The sequence below is a fragment of the Ambystoma mexicanum genome, chromosome 14, assembly GCF_040938575.1.
Source record: "Ambystoma mexicanum isolate Mex_15411 chromosome 14, UKY_AmexF1_1, whole genome shotgun sequence".
Classification (NCBI taxonomy): Eukaryota; Metazoa; Chordata; class Amphibia; order Caudata; family Ambystomatidae; genus Ambystoma; species Ambystoma mexicanum.
Genome location: NC_090940.1, coordinates 115,236,532 through 115,251,408, shown reverse-complemented (window position 1 = coordinate 115,251,408; position 14,877 = coordinate 115,236,532). Strand labels below are relative to the sequence as shown.

The 14,877-nt window shown below is 49.1% G+C and overlaps 1 protein-coding gene across 1 annotated transcript in view; it reads right to left on the bottom strand.

Moving 5' to 3' along the window:
• The window catches only part of FNTB (farnesyltransferase, CAAX box, subunit beta), a 501,476-nt gene that overhangs the window by 113,134 nt on the left and 373,465 nt on the right, over positions 1-14,877 (bottom strand). Inside the window, exon 9 of the mRNA XM_069638668.1 lies at positions 5,398-5,530. Within this exon, the coding sequence (XP_069494769.1) occupies positions 5,398-5,530 (133 nt within the window). The remainder of the gene's footprint in view (positions 1-5,397; positions 5,531-14,877) is intronic.

Sequence of the window (14,877 nt, the reverse complement as noted above, 5' to 3'; positions counted from 1 at the left end):
TGCGCGAAGCTCAAGGTGCGATATGCGGGGCGGCGAGGGCTGGAGCCTTAGGTTAATTTCTTGAGGTATCTCCCCCACTTTAGTCACAGGGTGTAGTGGTGTATGGTGTTAGGAGTGTCCAATACGCAGCACAGGACCCCCACGGTGGAGCGAGCTGGCGGGCGAGTGGTGTGTAAGAAGTGCTCTATGTTGTATTCTAGGTGCAGCACTCTCCAGTTCAGGACATGTCCGCCAAAAGGAGTCACGCTGGAGTATAGACAGGGTATTAGCAGACAAGCCCCTGGGTCTCTCTGAAACCAAGGATGTAGAGTGCCGATTGATGGTCCTTGCCTTGTGTCCTTGAGGGCCCCAGACAGCCCAGCAGATGGATCACAAAAGAACAGTGGTTCTAGTGATGCAGTGTGTCTGGGGCCATCCAGCATGTAATGGTGATGAAGTAGGATGCTGGCTTGCTTGCAGCCCTCAATTAATATGGGGATATAGGATCAACACCCCCGGGCCAAGCCTGCGCCCAAGCAGCTGCTCACTTCGTAGCGTTAACCAAGAGCTGCTCAGGGGGCAAGGTTAGGGACGCGCAGCTTGCTGCAATCAGGCAGTTCCTACCGTGTTACGGTGTGTGCTGGGCTCCGTATGCGTGGGCTGTGATATTAGGCCCGCTCTAGAAGGCTTGCTGCACAGCTCCTCACAGCAGAGCCATCAGTCACCGCAGGGGGGCTAGCCTACCGTCCCGTCACCCCGGTCGGCCCCGGGGTGCTAAGTTTGAAAGCGGCCACAGCGTTGCGGGCCGCACCAGCAGTTGCCGTGGTGGACGCCGCACCGGAGCAGCAGGTGCAGGGCACACGGACAGACTGCACAGCCCGGCCGCAGATCAAGTCCGGAGCCGGGGCCGCAGGCCACGCAGGAGGAGGGACGGGCTTGATGCCTCCGACTCTCGGGGTGAGAAGAGGTGGGGGGAGGGCCAGGGAGGCGAGGCGCACACTGGCGTGGGCCCCCTGGGAAGGAGTCATCGCGGCTGGTTCCAAACAGCAGTTCCGGCAGGTGACTGGATCCCCAGGTGCTGCCGGAGCCCTCAGTCGGCGGCGAGTATTGCAGTGCCCACCACCGTCGATGCAGTCACTTAGGTTGATAAGGCGGGCGAGGCAGTCCGTGCGCCCAGCACTACGCAGCATCCAGGCCGTCCCCAGTCGCTCCAGGAAGCCCATGTTGCAGGTGGGGCAAAATTCCAGATTTTCGGCACACAGTCGCTCGGCAACTTCATACTCGTGTGGGCCGAATCACGGGGCTGGATGTAGCAATGGACCGCCACCACAGAAGGATTCCAGTTGACTATGCACAGAGCTGAAAAGCTAAGCAGCCATCTTGGGCTGCTCCACAGCGCCACCACGGCCCAGACTCAACTTAATCCGGATTCCTGTCCTCGTCCTTTTCAACACCCACATAATGCAGTGTATATAACTGCATTGCCCAGCACAAACGTGATTTATAGCACATTTCCTTACTAGTTGCAGACATGGAATATCAAAGTTCCTCAAACATGTACATCAAGCAGCAACAAACATCTAGCAAGCAGCTAAGCATCAATACACATACACCCAGAATCAACAAACAAATGTGTTAGCAAACATGTAGGCATAGGTAGAGATGTCCATGCAGTCTGTAAAGCCAGTTTCCACACAAGCTTAATATGAAGCTGGGCTGTTTCTTTCCTAAAGGAAAAATTGGCGTAACCTGTAACCAAGTCTAGTCTGATTTTATCAAATCATTCATGCCCCCTTTGACCTCAAATCCCCACTTATCGTTGGGCCCTGGAACCCACAATTTCCCTGGGCTTGTAGTTTTCTGCAAGGAACTGTGTCCTGAAAGTCGCAGGCAGCTGTTGTCCCCCTAGGGCCTTGTTGGCGACCTGCAGTGGACGCAAGACAGCGTGCAAGGAATCCTACTGTTGCCGCCGAAGCAGTGTGCATATTAGCCTGTTGATGCTGCCGAAACAGTGTGCGTGTGAGCGTACCAATGGCTGCGGAAGCGGCATGCAAATTAGGCAGATGTTGCTGCCCGAGCAGCATGGGAGTAAGTGTCTCCGCTTTGACCGCCGCTTAGTCGCTGTGTGGGGGCCTGCAAGAGCTGCTGAAGCAGCATGCAGGTAAGTTTGCTCACCGGAGCTAGCGAATGTCCTGCAGAGCCCAGCCTTGCCAGTGACGTGTACAGGAATTATCAGCAACCAGCATGGTCGAAGGGGTGACTTAAATTGAGTTCCTAGCTGGCTTCCTACCAGCCACCAGGAACTATGGGTAATGTATTCCTGGGCCCAAAAGACCCAGAACACCAGGGCTTGGTAGCCTTGTGAAAGTGGGACAGGCCACAGCATACAGCCCCCAGCTCCATCCTCCTCAAAATACTGACATCTTATGTTACATTGTCCCCATATTTGCAGACACTGCAATTATTGACATTTAGCAGGATATGCACCAAGTGAAAAAACCTTTACCTATATCCCAACGCTGCTGTGGACTGGTGGCACTGATTATGTACATTGGAATAGGTGGTCAAATTTCCTTCTATACAACTACATATTTAATTTTTTAGCAACCAAACGCAACCATTTTAGTTTTGAGAGCCTACAGCAAATCCTTACAGCTATCATGGCAAGAACACTAGGTCAATGACAAACAGAAGTTTTCCATTTAACAATTCGAAATACGTTCAACCTTTCACTGTACACACCACCTTATTAGAAAAAAAACACAACAGTTTCTGCATTAGCTGAATGAGATGGGCATGAGAAATGTTCTTATTAAAAAATTAGCATGAAAGCAGATGTCCTGTACAACTGCCGCTAGCAACACAGAGCTTTTGAATCTAGGTTTTTATTCAAATTGAAGCCACAGGGACAGACATGGCTTTACAACCGAAAAGCATGTGCTAATAATGTCATCATCCCTAGTGTCCCCGAGAAGTGTCCTACATGCGCCTGCACGCCTCATCAAGGGTCGAAACGCAGATACAACCACATCACCCCGACCTTCACTGGCTCCAACTGCACGCACTCACCTTCAAGTCTTGCTGCAGCATCTATAAGGTAGTTGCCCTCAAGTTACCAAACTAGCTCATGGGGAAACTCAGAATCTCTGGCAGACAGAGCACCAGCAGACTTGAAATCTGCTGCTGCAAAAAGGAAAGGACGCAAAAACAAGCCTTCTCTGCCTACGCCCCATGACCATGGCACCTCCTTCCAGTCAGCATCAGCCTTGCTCCTACAATTCAGAAAAGAACTCAAGACCCACCTCTTCAAGAAGTTTCTCCTTCTCAACACCTAGGCCAACACGTCGCCCCCTGTAGCACCTGCCCCGCTAGACGATGTCCGCCCCTCTCCTCCCCGCTACAACTGTACCCCTTCTTAGTGCTCCTCTGTATCCTACGCACTTTGTATATCTGGTCTGCTGTTAAGCGCTCCGTTATGCATCTGTATTATTGTATACCTCTGTAAAGCGCTCCATTGCTTCTCAAAGCTAGGTCTGCGCTCAATAATAATAATAAAAGAGAATTATCTAAGATACAAAAGGTGCTTGTTCCCAAAGTCATCAACAATAAATCCACAGGAATTCCTGGTGTTAAAATGGGATCCTAAAATACATTCCTTGACATTGATGCATACTGCACACAAACTGAAAAAAGCATTTCATAACTTCATTTCTTACATGTTAATGCCAACGGTGAACCGTGGAGCAACTCTGAACGATGCAACCGAAAAGGCGTTCATTACTGTAAACGCCTATGTAAAAGGACTGAGTAGGAGATGACACAACTCAAGTGACCTGTTTTTACCCACAAAGGTTTCATCACTGTCTATGCACAATCTTCTTCCTTTACATAGGCGGATTGCTCTCCTGACCTTATTAAAGTCCCTGTGCATACCTGTGTATTCCACAGTATCCATTGTTGATTCTCTCCGAGTGCTGACCTTTGATATGGGTAGCTCTCCGGACAGGTCCATGGTTTCTGTGTCTGGGGCTTTGTCTCCTGTTAAATATGAAGAGAGCTGTTGTGCCTCCTCGATGCTCCCTACCACTGGAAATCATCTCCAGGACAAAGTCAGTCCTATTTTTAATCTGGATTTTATTTCATCGGTTTACTCGCTTCCTGAACAAAATCCCTCTCGAGTCATGGAATCTTCCTAGGGAAAAAATTATATTTGAACTTAACTGTACTCATTTTAATGACTTTACGACTTGGTTGGAGCATTTACAGAAATCTGTCAAGAGCCATCATTTTCTTTAAAGCTGAAAATGTTTCCCTTTCTGACCCTCATGCTTCTGCAGTAGCACATGTCGTCACTGAAAAAGTGGACAGCTTCTGTCAAACTGACTTGTTTCCAGGGAATCTGGAGAATCACGGACAAGTCGCACCAGATCCGTCCACTTGTTTGCAGTGTGCTGTAACATCGCCTGTGCTTGTTTCTGCTTCAACTGCTACTTCTGAAATTTTCCACTTACAGTCTGCTAACACTGTTCCTCTTGCTTTAGGGAGGAAAGCAAAGTCATGTTTGGCTGGCATGTCTAGGTTTGTGGATAGTGTTCCCAAATCAGCTAATCTGCAGAGTATACGTGCAAGAAAATTCTATGCGTCTACCCCAGCCCCCCCCCCCCCCCCCAAGGATGGCCCAACAAGAAATCTGGCCACTGATCACAGGAACTTTATCATCACTAATGTGGATGTACCCAGTGAGATGGAACTAAGGGAAGCCTTGCGCAATAAAGTACTGGCATGGCTTTGCCTAAGAACAGGCCTGGGTATAGTCAGAAGTTCTGATCTAAAGTTTCTATGCAGAACAACAATTTATGACTGGTGCACCCTGAAGAACAGGGATTGCATTGTGGTGGGTGTGGAACTAGTAATCTTCCGGGGTTCTTAAGTATGTGTACATATTTGTCAATGGGATCTTCAAACTTAAGACTCAGTGTGAGCCCCAGTTTCCTGCTTCTTATAGAGCCACCGCTGGTGTGTTCTTGCTACTTGTATATGTTTTGTTTGTTTATTGTGCTATGTTGTCTAAAGTCTTGTTTTTGTGTAGCACTCTGAGGCCTGCGGGCGAGAAGCGCTTTACAAGAATTAAATAGATAGAAATAGCAGTCCAAATGCGGGCAAGCAAAGATAGCTCAGATACAAATCTAGAAAACACAACTAGCTTTGTTTGGAGGGTAGCTAACATGTTAAAAGCAAAACATGCAGAACTCGGGAAGTCTATATGCAAGGTCCTATTGATTCTTGGAGTAATAAAAACAAACTAATGCTAATGTCATTACAACCTAAATCCATGTACACAGAACATCATCCTGGAAAAACCCTGACTCAATGTCCCTGAATCAAAAAGCAATCATTCCTAGCGAGTGGAGGACTCACCTTCAGCGTGTAGTGTTCTATGTATAAGTGGCAGTAATCCAGCCTGCCAGAATGAATAACAGCCGTCCACCAGTTTGTTGCAACGACCCTGAAATCCACCTTCAAATCTCATTTGTCTGCTGGTAACCCATCGCTGAAGAAAAATGAACAAAACGGTATGAGCTCCAGTATCCCAATGTGTAATCACGTAGCCATGGATACGATTTAAACAATAAAAAGCAAATAATTAGCGGATGTGGACGACAAGAGAGGCAATCTTAGAAACTACATGTTATTTTCCTAACACGTTAGTGTTAGCAGAGTTTTCCTAAAGTCCTACTGGCAGTAAGACTTTAGTAAGCTATCCCAGTGGTTTGTAGTTCCCCCAACTCTTACTATCAGCCTGTACTAGCTCATGACTTTGGTAGTGTGGCAGAGCATTCTGGCTTATTTTAAGAGGAAGATGTGAGCTGTAGGCAAGTACACTGAATCTTAGCTAGACAGGCACAACCAAGAAACACTTCCACATATATTCATTATATTTACACCAGAATCACTTTAAATACTTCGGACGTTTATGATAGAACACTTAGGAATACTAGAAAATACACTACAAAGGGCACCTTCACTTTTGTGTTTGTTTGCAGTTACATTTGTAGCAACATTGGGAAGGGAAAAGGCAAGGTTATCGTATTAATCGGTTATTGCGCACTCATGCGGTTTTCAAGAGGTCGTACAGTAATGCATTTACTCTGCAAACAGATAAAGAAAAGTCACTTAAAGGGAGGAAAATAAGTGGTTAGTGCAACATGAGCTTAGTTCAAGGTTCTAGAGACTGTTTCTTTGCCTGGCAAGTATTTTAAGGCCAAAAAACACAACCCTAGCTAGAGACAGTTCGGAGAGGGCTTGAAGTCTTTACAAACAGCGAATTATGAAGAGTTCCTGCAGATTTCTTCCAGTGTCTAAAGTTATTAAATCAGCAAGTTAGCAACTAACAAAGGAGACTTTAAAAAGGACTTGAGAAGGGGACAAAAGCAGTGGCTTGTGTCAGAGGCAAGGGGGGTTGCCCTGGACACCTGTATGTGCACTCCAACGCTCTGGAGCGACTTCTTGGAATCAGGTAAGCAATACTCTTTTCCCCACAGTACCTTTGGTTTGAAGAAAGTGTTCGTGTTCCCTCCTCCATGATGTGGCAGCTCTGGACCCTACCTCCGGATTCCTTGGTCTGGTGACGAAAGGCAGGACAATGGACTTTCAGCAGCACCAACAAAGGACACAGATCACCCGGTCAATCTTCTTCGTTGCCTGCATTCCCACACTCTGGTGAGGGGGTCCGGGCAAGTTGGATCGGATCTCTGGAGTGTCCTTGCGAGTTCAGTAAAGATGTGGATGATTCGGCCTTTCCACGGCGATGCACTCGAAATAGGCAGCAGGTCTCCTGGTATTTGGCTTCCGCAACTCTGCAAGCTCCAAAGACCTCGAACAGATGTCCTGTTTCAAAGTTAGTCTTGGGACTGGTTGTTCCCACCAGCAAAAAGGGAAGGAGTCCTCTTCGGGGCTCCTCTTTCGCATAGGAGAACAAGTTACTTACCAACTGGTAAAGTTCTTTCGACTGAATCTTCCTCTAAAGTATTCCATACCTTTGACATGTAATGTCCACAGCACTTCGGAAACTTTTTCAGCAGAGGGCGTCCTGTGTCAACCAAGTCGGGTCGATGTCCCTCGAAGGCCTTTGTCGAGGGTGACGTCACCGGATGTTATAAATAGGACTCACGGTGCCCGTAACCTCAGTTTAAGTTTTTTCCCTCAGAACGTGTGGCACCAGTCTCATGCCTGATTGACTGCACATAGCGTTGCGGAAACGTAAGCTGCAATTGCATAGGAAATTCTCCAGAGGGGCAGGCTGGGAGGGCGATGTGGAATACGTTGGAGGAACATCCAGTCGAAAGAACCTTACCAGTTGGTAAGTAACTTGTTCTTTGAATGGATTGTGTCCTCCAACGTATTCCACATCTTTGACAGACTCCCAAAGCTGTACCAGTAAATGGAGGAGGGAAAAGAATTTAGAGTACCCAATCAGATTGCGGAATAAAGAACCACCTTTCCAAAGGCCATATCCTGACCATGGATAGTATCTAGGGAGTAATGTTTACCAAAGGTGTGGATTGAAGCCCATGTGGCAGCATCACAGATATTCCTAATAGGAACCCCCCCCACCTCGCTGGAGGGCGGTGGAAGTAGCCACGCCCCTAGTGGAATGAGCTTGCAACCCTTCAGGAGGGTCCTTACCCGCCAATCGATAACACTCCGTAATGGTGAGGATAATCCACCTGGACAAGGTCTGTTTGGTAAAAGCCTGGCCCAATCAGTGCCCAGCATATCCTACAAAGAGTTGATCGTCCACTCTGACCCTGGACATCCTAGAGATGTAAAAACTCAGATCTCTCCTAGGAACCAACCGATGGAGTCGCTCCTCTTCCTTACCAGGATGAGGAGGAGGGTAGAAAGATGGAAGAACCACCTTCTGACTCAAATGAAATTCAGATAATACCTTGGGTAGAATGGAGGGACGTACCCGCAGTACAACCCGGTCCTTGTGAAACACAGTAAAGGATGGCTTAAAGGATAGTGCCTGCAATTCACTCACTCTGCAAGCGTAAGTAACCGCAACCAAGAACACAGTCTTGAAGGACAATCTCAAAGCACAAGCGTGCAAAGGTTCAAATAGAGCACCCATGAGAAATTTCAAAACCAAATTTAAATCCCAGACCGGCACCTGGAAAGGGGACGGTGGGAACACATTAGTCAGTCCTTTAAGAAATTGAGAAATCAAAGGAATCTTAAAGTAAGAACATTCTTCAGACGAGTGCTTAAAGATAGACAGCGCCGCCAGGTAACCCTTAATGGTACCCACTTGAAGGCCCCTGTGGGCCAATGAAAGTAAAGACAAAACCATAGGAATGGAGCACTGAAAAGGATCAACATTGTGACCCCTACACCAGTCGCAGAACTTACGGCAACAGTACAGGGATTTTTTTGACAGGCCGCCTGGCCGAAAGCAACACCTCCATCACGTCATCCTGGAGGTCCCAATCCTTATACCTCAACCTTTCAGATACCAAGCGTGAAGGTTGAGAGTCTTGACCTCTGGATGGGGAGCCTGAGCTCCCTCGCATGAGAGCAGATCCTCCCGGTAGGTAGGACGGCATGGAGGGCAGATGGAATTTTCTAGAATGTCAGGGTACCATGCTCTCCTGGCCCCATCCGGAGCAATGAGGATCATGTGGGAACCGAACCTTCGTACCCTGCGCAACACTTGAGGAATGATGGAAACTGGAGGAAATGCGTACAGCAGTGGGAATGACCAATCCACTACAAACACGTCTCCTAAGGGTCCTCTTGGAGGAAATTCCCTTGAGCAGAATCTCTCGCACTTCCGGTTGACACTGGTGGTGAAGAGCTCCACTTGCAGGGTTCCCCAAAGGGTGAAGATCTCCTGAAGGACTTCCTGGGCCAACTCCCACTCGTGAGAGATCATGCTCTGCATGCTCAGAGTGTCCGCCACCGCATTTTCGTCTCTGGCCAGATGAACTGCCAAGATCAAAATTCCCTGCTGGGTGGCCCAGAACCAGAGCCGCATTGCCTCTCTGAACAACGGGAGTGACCCCCCCCCCCCTTTTTGTTGAGGTAATGCATGGACACTGTATTGTCTGTCATGATCAGGACACTCTTCCCCCGTACAGATGGCAGAAAAGCCTTCAGGGTTAGCCTGATGGCTCTCAGCTCTAACAGATTGATGTGGAGTTTGGACTCAGACGGAGACCAACGACCGCTGACTGTCAGGTCGTTGGCATGAGCGCCCCATCATGAGAGGGAAGCATCCGTCACTAAAGTCACCTCCGGCCACGGTTGCCAAAACGGTTCCCCCCCTAATCAGGTTTCCTTCCTTGGCCCACCACAGAAGATCCTGAGCGACCGAGAGTGGAATCTGAACGGGATCCGACATCTTGCCTGAGAAATGCGACCACTGCATCTTGAGGACCCATTGCAGGGATCTCATCCGCAGCCTTGCCTCTAGCACTACAAAAATGCAGGATGCCATGAGGCCGATCAACCTTAAGAATTCGAAAGCCGGTAGACTCTGGGCATGTTGAAACTTGTTCACCATTTGCACAATGTGATGAGCCCTCACCTTGGGAGGCGAGCACTTCCCCAAGGACGACATAGCCCCGATGTACTGGAGCTGTTGGGAAGGCGTCAGATGCGACTTCTTGAAATTCAGGGAGAAGCCCAGTCTGTGGAGGGTGCGGCAGGTGAGACCGAGGTGATCCAACGCTTGCTCGGGAGAGCGCGCCCGGATCAACCCGTTGTCCAGGTAGGGGTAGACGTGAACCCCCCCCCCCCCCGCCGCCTGAGGTATGCTGCCACCACCATCATCATCAGCTTGGTGAAGACCCTTGGGGCAGAGGTCAATCCGAAAGGCAGGACCCGAAACTGAAAGTGCGAGTCACCAGCCGTAAATCTCAGGTACTTTTTGTGCTTGGGATGAATCGGCACATGAAAGTAAGCATCCTGTAGGTCCAGAGACACCAACCAATCCTGAAGGGCCTGGAGGACTTGAGAAAGAGTAACCATCTTGAACTTGTCCTTCCTGAGATGTTTGTTCAACCAACGCAAGTCCATGATGGGTCTCAATCCCCAGTCTTTCTTTGGGATCAAAAAATAAGGGGAATACCATCCTTTGTTCCTCTCCGCGACAGGCACCAGTTCTATAGTGCCTTTCTCTAGCAGGGTTAAGATTTCCTGTGCAAGGAGCGTATCCGGAAGCTTCAAAGAGTTTTCCCGGGGGATTGTCGTGAGGCCGCTGAAGGAAGGGGAGGCAGTCGCCGTGAGCTATGGTATCCAGAACCCACGCATCTGAAGTAAAGGCCCGCCATTCTTCGAGATGCTGAGACAGTCTGCCCCCAACTGGCGAACCATGGAACATGGCCTCATGACTGTTTGGAAGCGGCTGCAGCAGTGCCTGAAGGCAAAGAGGCAGCTGCTTGAGCGGCTTTGGCACCACGATTTCCCAGACCACCATGGGTACTTTTTCGCTGGCTGGCGGCCCCTCTCGTTCTACCAAAGGAGGAGTAGTAACAAAAAGAACCTCCCCTCCATTGCTGTCCCCTACGACGAAAAGGTGGATGTTGACGCACAGCTGCGCTTAAAGATTTAGCCTTGTCAGCCTTGCTGTCAAACAAATGTGTGCCATCAAAGGACATGTTCAGAAGACGGGCCTGCACATCCGGAGCAAAACTCGACTTCCACAACCACACAAATCTGCGTATAACGGTGCTCGCAACCATGGATCAGCTAACACAGTCTGCCGTATCCAAACCCGACTGAAGGGATTCTTACATGGCATCCTTGCCGTCTTGCACGAGAGGAAGGAAACCATCCCTTTCTTCCCCCTCTGGAATATGCTCAGCCGCTAAAGAAACAGTTCCACAGAGTGTGTGAGAACCTTGCCAAGGCACAAGTGGAGTTGGCCGATTTCAAGGCCATGTACCCAGCAGAAAATACCTTCCAAGCCCAACCGTCGAAGCGCTTGTCGTCCCAATCCAGAGGGATGGTAGAGTACACCGCCTGCCTCGAGGTGGCTGTAGCCGCCTGAACCACCAAACTCTCAGAAGTAGGGTGAATGGATAAATAGCTGGCGTCGCTAATGGAAGGGCGGGTGGTACTTCTTTGCCAAAGATTTATTAACAGCCGGAAGAGATTCTGGGGACTGCCAAGCAGCTGCCACCCTTTTCTGTAAGGTGAGATGGACCACCGGGTCAGAAGATGCACCTTGATCTAAGATGTCCGTTAGATCGTCCTGTACAGATATTCTGAGACCCTAGCCATGAGCCTCCTGTATGAAGACTCAACATGAGCCCCAGGCTCAAGCCTACCAAATTCCACTTCCGGAGAAGTGTCCAACCCACTGGCGTCATGAAAGGTTTGCCTCAACTCCTCCAATTGACTGTCTCCAGAAAAAACTGGTGCCACATCAAGTTCACACCAGGGTCTTCAAAATCAGACCTTTCTTCCTCTTCATAAATGTCATCCAGAGGGAGTTGAAAGCCTGGCCTGGGGACAGAAGAGGGCCTGGAGTCCAAAACTGGCCTCACAGACTTCCCAGTAGCCTTTCTAGGAGGATCCACGAGATCCGGGTACGCCACAGGCAAAAATACCCAAAGACGTCTAGGGCGATGGCGTGATCGCCAAAGGCTTCGGCGTCGACACTGGTGCCGATGGCGCCATCGGCTGATAAGACGGCAAAGCGTTGACCTCCAAGTCGGACGGACACGGCGCCGACCTAGTCAACGCCGGCTTCGAGCCCTTAAGAGGTTGCAGCGGTCTCACTGGAGACTAGGACCAAGACCTGGAAGCATGTATCTGGCGACTTTCCCGAGCCTTGTCTGAACGGGACCTCGAAGGTTCCCGGTACGAGTCGTGTTGCGGACCCGAGCCCGAAGGTGTGCGAGCCGCGGTACGAGACCGTTCCTTGCCGGCTTCGTTAGAAGGCGCAACTGGAACCGTGCCCTGCGATTGGTATATCGCTAACATCTTCTCCTTAAAGGCAGCTCATTCCTCCGGAGTCGAGGACACTTCGTCGGGCATGCCACTTTCCTCGAGACACCATCCTCTGAGGAGGACGGGGAAGGCGACCGGTGATGGCGCTTCTTAGAGTGCCGAGACTAATTAGCAGAATGGCAGGAACCACTCCGGGACCGAGATCCCCGGGCCACCTCCCGACGAGGAGAGTCGTCGGTGGAAACCCCCTTGGATGATTTAGATTTTCGGGACTTACTAGGCTTAGAGCCCCTACCTACCTGGAGCTTCCCCTTACGCTCCCGCAAGGCCTTGGCAGTCAGCGACTCGCATTTCGTACAGTTGTTGGTGTCGTGCAACTTGCCCAAGCACCACAAATGTGATGTGGGTCGGTGATCGACATTTTCGAACTGCAGTCCCGGCATGTCTTGAAGCCAGACCGCGGAGTGAAAAAGACCAACGATAAACACACGAGGCGCGCCGAGTTTCACGAAGCAACACGTTCGCGGAAAAAACAGAAGTGAGGCTACGGGCGCTGTGCGTCCTATTTACAACATCCGTTGACGCCGCCCTTGACGGAGGCCTTCGAGGGACATCGACCCGACGTCATCGACGCAGGACGCCCTCTGCTGAAAAAGTTTCCGAAGTGCACAGCTGTGGACATTACATGTCAAAGATGTGGAATACGTTGCAGGACACAATCCATTTAAAAACGGGGTCAGGACAGCAGTGATAACTTCACGGTCTTGCAAAGGGTCTGCAGGCATCTCTGATCGTCGTCTTCTTCGTTTACTTCTGTTTCCTGTGGCCGACTAGCTTTACACTCCAGAAGCCTCACCTTTTATACATTTCCAGCACATACTCCTCTGCAATCTCTCTCAGCATTTTACAGAAAGGGGAATTTGGCTGTCCAATCAGGACAGCCTGACCCCCCCCCCCCCCCCCCCCCTGTGGGAGCTAGACCTATTCAGGCATTCTGGTAGACTGACTATATAGTTTTGGGAGAGATACTAAGTATATCTCTATTCCTGTTACTTGAGGATATAGAAAAATAATCTTAAAGGAGGACCCCAAGGGTCCCTCAGCAACACTGCCAACAAGGAGCCCACAAAAATGAATGAGTGGAAACAGGCTCCACTCATTCAGGATTGAAAGAAAAAGGTCTAGAAGTCAAGCAAAAAGTGCTGGGGGTCTCACTAGGAGAGGGGATGAAGCATGGAAATGATAAATCTCCCTAACAGTTAGTAACAATACGATCCAAGCAAAAATGTACACCGGATAAAAGATTGCAAATCTAAAAAAGAAATAGAAGGGAGTCTGGGGTAAAAAAGGGGCTACATGTTGTAGAGTAGCAGATATTCTCTATTTATGTTTTGGTCTTTTGTATTATATATCATGGGTTTTAGAATTACTGAAAATCTCAATGTTATGTTCAGTGAACATTTTAAAAATTAAGTATGGTGCATGAGTAAAGAAACATTGCATTCGATTGTCACGCAAAGCCGCACGCCTACCCTACTCTACATTGATTTCAGGCAGATTGGTCTCAAACACGCAAACCAAATGAAGGTCTCTAGGTTAGGAAGGATTCTACCTATGAAGAATCTCTTGATGCAAACATGTCGGTCACAATATGCGAAAAAGCCATCAAAGTCAACACATGGCAGCAGTGGTGCTGTGCCACTGCTCTGTTGGATCCCCTTGGGGGTTAGAGCTTGCCACACATGCTTCACCAGGGAAGGAAGGCTTGCTTCACAGTTTTGTATGGGGTTGTGGCAACCTAAATACCCTGAGCATGGCAAGGTGGCTTGCCAGGCTATCAGTCAGATGCCTTCCCTATCCTTTAGATGCATACATGGCCCTTCTCTGACAAATTGGACATTCCTTTATGGTGTGTAAATTAGAAGGGGAACTGTGCAAACAGCACTGTCGTCTCCCCTGGATGTGCTTCCACCAAAGAAGGCTAATTTATGAAGTGAAAGCATTGCGCTGCAGGAAGGGCTAGGAAGATTATAAAAGAAATAAAACAAAGAGAAGAACAAGTTAATTACCAACTGTAACGTTCTTTCGACTGGATGTTCCTCCCACGTATTCCTCATCTTGTGATAATTAGTTTCGCCAGCTTCGCTGCATCGGAAAAAAAATGTTCGGCAGAGGGCGCTGTGCTCGAGGTCGTGGCGTCGAATGTCCCTCGACGGGCTCCGTACCGTGTCAACATCACCGCTGGTATAAATGGCTTGAGCCGCGCCCGTTGGCTTCAGGTCTGTTTTTTCGAGGAAATACTCGTAGAACATATAGGCGTATGCTGTGACTGATAGGCCCATCATGAGAGGAAATTGCAAGAAAGTATAAACTATACTGCGGGGTAGGTTGGGAGGGTCGATTAGGGATACGTGGGAGGAACATTCAGTCGAAAGAACGTTACAGTTGGTAAGTAACTTGTTCTTCGAATGGATTGTGTCCTCCCACGTATTCCTCATCTTGTGATAGACTCCCATAGCAGTGATCAATCTGGAGGCGGGAGTACTAGTTTTTGTTTTCATGTACAGAGTGAAGTACTGCTCTGGTAAATAAACCCTCATTTGAGGATGCGGTATCCAAACAGTAATGTTTGGTAAAAGTATGTATTGATGCCCATGTTGCAGCTAAGCAAATATCTTTTGCCGGGACTCCCCTCATCAAAGCCGCAGAAGTGGCCATTCCCCTTGTGGAGTGAGCACGTAGCCCATCCGGTAGGTCTTTCCCCGCTAGTCTGTAGCATTCCAATATAGCAAGAATAATCCAGCGGGATATGGCTTGTTTGGTCACCGCTAAACCCAATTTACGACCTGTGTATCCCACAAAAAGCTGGTCGTCTTGGCGTAATTTTGTCAATCTTGAAATGTAAAAGCTAAGGGCCCTTCTGGGGTCCAGCCTATGTAA